Consider the following 7,500-nt stretch of genomic DNA (forward strand, 5'->3'; position numbering starts at 1 on the left):
CAAACAATAGGAAAAATGTGATTTTAATGGCATGGGCTCTTTAAAGTTTTAATCGCATAGTATGGTGAGTTAACTCGCGACTAATCACACTTTTAAAATTCTATTTTAAATCCACTCCATTTGAAGATAAATTACAGTATCAAATTGAATGACACATTATCATTCAAACCAAATGTACTTAATAAGCAAAAACGAGGCCAAGTGATCTTGAGGGAGTTTTATTGACTCACTCAGTGTGGGTTGAATATGAAACTTATGTAAAACCACAGATTTGGGAATTGTAAACAGGCATTTAATTAGTGCAATTGTAAACCAACAGTTACTACAAGTGTAGTTAAATTCAAATAAGTAGCACCACAGATTTGGCTATTGTAAACAGGCTGTCACATACTGCAAGTGTAATTTAATCTAAAGTAAGTGGAACTAAAAACAAAAATGACATCTGAAATTAATGTTGACATTCTGTGGGCAAAACAGAGTAAAAACTAAGTAAAATAATTCAATAAAAATGATGCGCGTTAATGCGTGAATTTGTATTAATCGCGTTAAAACAAGATTGCGTTAACGTGTAATTGTAATAGCGCATTAACTTGCCCAGCCCTAATAAATAGCCTAATTAACTCTCCAACCAAGACAGACAGAGGAGATGGAAAGTTTAGTTTTGTTCTTTCCGCGTGTGTTTTACGAACACTGTCTAGCGATATTCATTTCTAGCATGACTCGTGCAGCACAAACTGACTGAAGAATCATAAATATGAGTTATTTGTTACTTTTTTTCTATTGTAGAGAAATCTACATTAGGATTGAAAATAGAGCAATAAAAATGTCACACTTGTGAGGGCCTGCAAACACAGTGTCTACTCGGATATGAATCTCCCAGGTCGGATTTTATTTAACCATTCATTCATTTGTATTGCAGTAGTAGCACATAAATAAAACTATTCATATTGACAGAAATATTCAGAAATATTGATTGAGTGAATATCAGGTCAATGTTTTTATTTTGTTAATTAAACACCATCCACATGTCTTTAAATAAGCTTATGAATTTCGCTGCATGAGTTTATACCACGGTTGGTTAGAAATGAACATACATTACATTTCCTCATAATAATACAGATCAAGATTCAAATTAGAGCCGCAATGCACTCCTTTAGTATATGTGTAAGACAAACCAATGTATCAGTGCATAACATACTAATTTAAGCATCCATATATGTCTTAAAGCATCAGTAGCTCTCAAACAATATATGTATAACAATAACTTATTCATATTCATGAGCTGTACAGTCTGAGCTGAACTGACTGAGTCAGGCTATCCTAAGTCTGGCCAGATACAGTGAGCATTGGGCAAAAGAGGTGAGGAATATAATGGGAAACTGAAAATGATCAGAAAAAGACAGAATTTAGAGGCAACATATTGAGAATAGTACCGGGTCTGTTTCTGTATTTATTGCTATTTAATATACATCCACTGTAATAAATGTATTAAACTGAGCATGATAAGATCAGACCACTTGTACACAAATATTGTTTATATTGAATAGCAATGTGGGTGAATAAATATCCACGAGAGGCGGCAGGACAGTCGTTTACCTGTCGACGCTCTGACCGCGGGCGCTGGGGAAGGAATGCAAGCAGGTTCTCAGGTCTAGGTGGCGAGAAAACTCTGATAGGGTGGAGGAGGGAGCGGAGACGAAAAACAAAAGACAGCCCATTGATCAAAAGACCGGGCCGCTCCTCTTCTACCCAGACAGGATATTCATCACTTCTCTTCTCCTCTAATCTCTCGTCCTCCCCCTTCCATCCACCCCCACTACAACCACCACCCACACCACAACCACCGACCCAACCACCACCACCCCCACCACTCCCACCACCACCACTCCCACCACCACCACCACTCCCACCACCACCACCACTCCCACCACCACCACCCCCCCAAACACCACCACCAACACCCCCACCACCACCACCACGCTTTCCTCTGTACCTTCCCACTGTCTACCTCTCTAGTCTTCACCTTTTATCATTCCCTAGGCCCATGAAGGAGATGTGTCCTTCACCTAACCAGATAGATAGATAGATAATTGATGGATGGCAGGCTGGCTGGCTGGCTGGCTGGATGACTGGATGGATTGATAGATGTGATAGGTAGTAAGTTGGGCCATCATTCAGGGAATAGATAGGTAGGGAGGTATGTAATTATCTAGGTAGGTTGGTCATTCGAGTTAATAGTAGGGGTGGGAAACCTCTTGGCACCTCACGATTCGATTCAGATTATGAGGCCAACGATTCGATTCTAAAGCGATTATCGATGCACCCTGCCTGATTTTCCAAAATATATATATACATCTGAGTTTGCTAAATACTTCCTACTTTTGTGACGATCATTAAAGACATCAACAGATGAATTAATTTATCTGATATTTTAATTGGGAGAAAGCTTTTGTCACAAATATGACTTTCTATGAACAATGCAATAATCAATGCAGTTTGCATTACAACACAATATGGAAGTATGTAAAAAATACGTTTTAATTAAAAGTTTTAAGGTTCTAATCTATCTTTTCTATGTCATTAAAGAAAAAGAGGCTCTTGAATTAGAAGGAGTTCTGGTGTCTGGCTGTGAGTCTTTTGTGCATGCTATGCGTAGGCTGAATCGCAATCGTGTCCAGACAAATCTGATTGGCCAATACACACTGAAGATAAATTAAATCATTTTAAAATCACTATAATTTTCCCTCTCTGGCGAACAGAATGTTGCTGCAGGCGAACAAATAATAAAATAAATAAATAAATAAAAATATTCAGATTATTAATTTATCTGCATCAAGACGGAATTGTTCTAGAGAGAATCGCGATGCATCGGAGAATCGATTATTTTTCCCACCCCTAGGTAGATAGGTAGGCAGGCAAGTGGGTCTGTTGGTCAGTCCTAATCCTCTTGTATAATGTGTGTTTAATGACTCCACCTGTTTGCAGGGTATGGCCGCGGCCGGGCGCTCTAAAGGAGAACACAAGCTGAAGGTGTTCCTCACTGTCTCCTTTAGCGGCATCAAGATCTACGATGAGAAATCAGGGGTACGTGTAGCCGCCTCTGTGTGTTGTGTGTGTGTGTGTGTGTGTGTGTGTGTGTGTGTGTGTGTGTGTGTGTGTGTGTGTGTGTGTGTGTGTGTGTGTGTGTGTGTGTGTGTGTGTGTGTGTGTGTGTGTGTGTGTGCGTGCGCTGGCGTGTTGTTTGTGGTTTCTTTCCGTGGATGAAGTCCCTCCGGATGCGGGACAGGGCCCAGGGGAGGCAGGAATTAGGCGAGGTCTAATTGAATCCCTGATGACATGGCCACGACCCTATTGTCTCCTGCACTCCAAAGCAGGGACAGCTCAACATTGGTCTTACATTATGCTCTGGGATTACGCTGCCTCTTCTTCCTCCGCCTCTTCGGTCTTACACAGCTGGCTCTTTGGCCTACGGATTTCACCCCAGCTTTCCCATCCGTCTGCTTTTGTTGTTCCCTCTTCACCTTTTCATTTACTGTCTCCTCTCCTCAAAATGCTCTCTCTGTCTCTCTTTTTCCTTCCCTCTCTCTGATTCTCTATCTCTTTGTCCCTCCATCCCTCTCTCTCTTCCTCTCTCTATCTATCTCTTTGTCTCCCCTGCTCTTTTTCCCTCTCTCTCTGTCTCGCTCTCTCCATCCATCCTGCTTCCTCTCTCTCTCTCTCTCTCTCTCTCTCTCTCTCTCTCTCTCTCTCTCTCTCTCTCTCTTGCACTCTTGCTCTCCTTCCCTATCTCTCTCTGTATCTCTCTCTCCCTCCCTGTCTGTCTTCTGCTCTTCTTTTCATCCTCCCTTCAGCAGAAAAAGCAGCCTACTGAAGGCAGCACCTTCAGATGGGTGGAGAAACAAAGATCTCGCTACACAGGGAAGTGGGGTCTGGACTTTTTGTCACGGCCCCGTGTCAATCAGCTGTCGTTTAGTGGTTTGATTGACCCTGGTGGACCCCGGCTCCCCCAAGCTGTGTTTGGGATGAGCATGTATGTCTTCAACGATTGAGCGGATGAGTGGATGGATTTGCTCATCGGAAATATGGCTCAATGATTCAAGTTTAGATAGATAGATTCAAGTGTAGATAGATAGATAGATAGATAGATAGATAGATAGATAGATAGATAGATAGATAGATAGATAGATAGATAGATAGATAGATAGATAGTAGGAAGAATCTGTCGATGCACCGATTGAAATGTTGCAAAAGGGTTGAGTGAAGCTTCAACCTGATATCAAGACTCATGTCAACTCATTTCATTCAGTTTCCATACGGATCCGGAAAATAAAACTTAAGGAAGCGGGCGGATCCGCATGTGTGTTCGTGTATGTTTGGGTCTTATAAGGAGGGGAAGATAATACAAGGGAGGACAGCGATTAAGTCTATAAACAAATAAATAGACATGTAGTGCTAAATGTATAAATGTGTCTTCCATTTTTTCCACATGCCATGAAGAAATAAACATAAAAAACCTAAGATTCCATGGTCCCTAAACTCCCTATACCATATATATATTTGACAGTAGGCAATGTCTCTTTTATAGAAGGCTTATTTTACAGTTTTTCTCAGTTGCTTTGGTACATTTCTCAGATCAGAAATGAAATTTGCAAAGCAGTTAGTGCATTTCTCAAAACAATATGTTCAAATAGCAAAACACCATGGATTACCTGCAAAAGCCAGTCTCTTGCTCAAAATCCTTAGTTCATCTCTCAAAAGTAAATATCTGTTTCAATGAACATGTCAGTGCCATCAGAATGACAAGTCCTTGTGTCATTGTCTACATATAAGACAGTCAAATTGCTTATTCATGTTGTCAATATAACAGTGTACTCAGGAAGGATGTTCTGATGTAAACTATGGCTAAAGTTTTGAAGACATTATTGTAAATTGTAAGTTACACCTTAGTGTATGTGGGAGATTGATTGCAAGAGACTGGACAAGATCACATTTACGCTTTGACTGTTTGTACTGTAATTTGTTGACAGATTTTTTGCTAGAAATGTGAACATAGGAAAATCTCCTTTGGGTAAACTGTACATGCATTGCTGTCGGAATTACAGTGCAGTCATCCTACAACTCCTGACGTTCCTGTCTGTTGGGCCACAAATTCTCAGACAATTTACTGTAACATTGTGTTGTGCTCCAGCTATATATATACTTGCCAGTTCATGGTTCAGGAGATGCACCTTTGAGCTATTGGTTGATCGTTGGTTGATCTAACACTTCACACATTTCCCTTCTTTAGAGAAAGTCAAGATTCACCTGGTAGCAATTGACCAATTCAGGACAGATTTAGAAAAAATAACAAAAAAAAGAGTCTAATGCCAGTGTATAGAAATGTATAGAAATATGCTTGACATATTATGACAACTTGTTCAACCATTTTGGATGTAAAGACTTTGTAAAGACTGCAATGAACTGATACCTAAATGTTGTGGGGGTGAGACTATTCCATAGAGACCATTACAATACATTTTGATCAACATGACATAAGCAATTGATAATGTAGGAAAGAGCAGAGAATTGTACATAATCATGTGCATGGATGTACCAAAGCATTTGCAACGTGTTCAAATAAATGAGAAACTGTTTTTTTCATGTGCACAAGTGACACACTGATGTGAAGATTGAACAGGTAGTTTTGAGAATTTCAATTCTGATCTGAGAAATGAACCAAAGCGACTACATATTACATTACAGTTTTTCTCAGTCGTTTTGGTACATTTCTCAGATCAGAATTGAAATTTGCAAAACAGTAAGTGCATTTCTCAAAACAATTCGTACAAATAGCAAAACACCATGGGTTTCATGCAAAAGACCGTTTCTTGCTCAAAATCCTTAGTCTGTGTCAATAAACATGTCAGTGCCATCACAATGACAAGTCCTTGTGTCATTGTGTGCGGATAAGGCAGTCAAATTGCTTAGTCATGTTGTCAATATAACAGTGTACTCTGGAGGGATGTTCTGATGTAAACTATGGCAAAAGTTTTGAAGACAATTATTGTAAATTGTAACTTTCACCTTACTGTATGTGGGAGATTGATTGCAAGAGACTGGACAAGATTCACATTTACGCTTTGACTGTTTGTACTGTAATTTGTTGACAGACCATGTAATTGCTAGAAATGTGAACATAGGAACATTTCCTTAGGGTAAACTGTATGCATTGCTGCAGGAATTACAGTGCAGTCTTCCTACACCTCCTGACGTTCCTGTCTGTTTGGCCACAAATTCTCATTCTCACGCAGCCTCACTCCTCTTCCTCTTCTTCTTCTCTTTGGCTGATGACCCTGTCCAATTCCTTTTCCTTCCATTGTCAGACAATGTAACATTGTGTTGTGCTCCAGCTATATATACTTGCCAGTTTATGGTTCACGAGATGCACCTTTGAGCTATCTCAGTAAACTGGTTGATCATTGGTTGATCTAACACTTCACACATTTTCCTTCTTTAGAGAAAGTCAAGATTCACCTGGCAGCAATTTACCAATTCAGGACAGATTTAGAAAAAAAGTCTAATGGAAATGTATAGAAATATGGTTGACATATTATGATAACTTGTTCAACCATTTTGCATGTAAAGACTTATGCAATGAACTAATGCCTAAATGTTGTGGGGGTGAGACTATTCAATAGAGACCTATTACAATACATTTTGATCAACATGACATAAGCAATTGATAATGTAGGAAAGAGCAGAGAATAGTACATAATCATTTGCATGAATGTACCAAAGCATTTGCAACTTGTTCAAAGAAATGAGAAACTGTTTTTTTGATGTGCACAAGTGCCACAATGATGTGAAGATTGAACAGGTTGTTTTGAGAATTTCAATTCTGATATGAGAAATGTACCAAAGCGACTGAGAGAAACTGTAATAGAAAATGAATGTGTTAACGTTAAACAAATATTAACTGTATATATTGTGGCAACCCGCTCCTTGAATGAGCCGGGTTCCACGTACAAATGACGCTTGGCATTGAGGGTTTAGCCGATCACGGCATATATTACGGAAAACTTAACTCATATAAGGTACTCGCAGTCTCTAGGGCCTCCGTGGGCCTCTAAGGTAGGGCTGGCTCGGCCCTTTCCGTGTCGTCACTCGTCGCCCTTTCCGTCTGCTCCCGAGAGCCTTTTGAAGCGTCTCCCTGGCTGTCCAGCTGATTGGGGTTCGGCAGGTGCTCTCCGTCGCCGGCTGGTGGGTGACGGTGGTATCGGCCATCCCGGACCAACCCTCGGGCTGGTCCGGGCCGAGGTTTAAGTGGCGGGATGCCACAATATCAGGTTGATTCATGCATCGTATCTCATCAAATCGCACCGGATCGTTAGAACATTGAATCGAATCGCATTGAATCGTTCCATATTAAAATGTATCGTCCCTGAATCGCATCGTAGCACATGACAGACAGACAGACAGACAGACGGACGGACAGACGGACGGACGGACGTCTGTCTGTCTG

The 7,500-nt window shown here is 40.5% G+C and overlaps 1 protein-coding gene across 13 annotated transcripts in view; it reads left to right on the forward strand.

Moving 5' to 3' along the window:
* dab1a (DAB adaptor protein 1a) overlaps nucleotides 1–7,500 on the forward strand; it is a 166,034-nt gene that overhangs the window by 122,784 nt on the left and 35,750 nt on the right. For all 13 annotated transcript variants that reach the window (XM_030372487.1, XM_030372488.1, XM_030372497.1 and 10 more), the window contains one exon: nucleotides 2,986–3,084. In XM_030372487.1, coding sequence (XP_030228347.1) covers nucleotides 2,986–3,084 — 99 coding nt within the window. The remainder of the gene's footprint in view (nucleotides 1–2,985; nucleotides 3,085–7,500) is intronic.

Source organism: Gadus morhua, chromosome 12, assembly GCF_902167405.1.
Source record: "Gadus morhua chromosome 12, gadMor3.0, whole genome shotgun sequence".
Lineage (NCBI taxonomy): Eukaryota > Metazoa > Chordata > Actinopteri > Gadiformes > Gadidae > Gadus > Gadus morhua.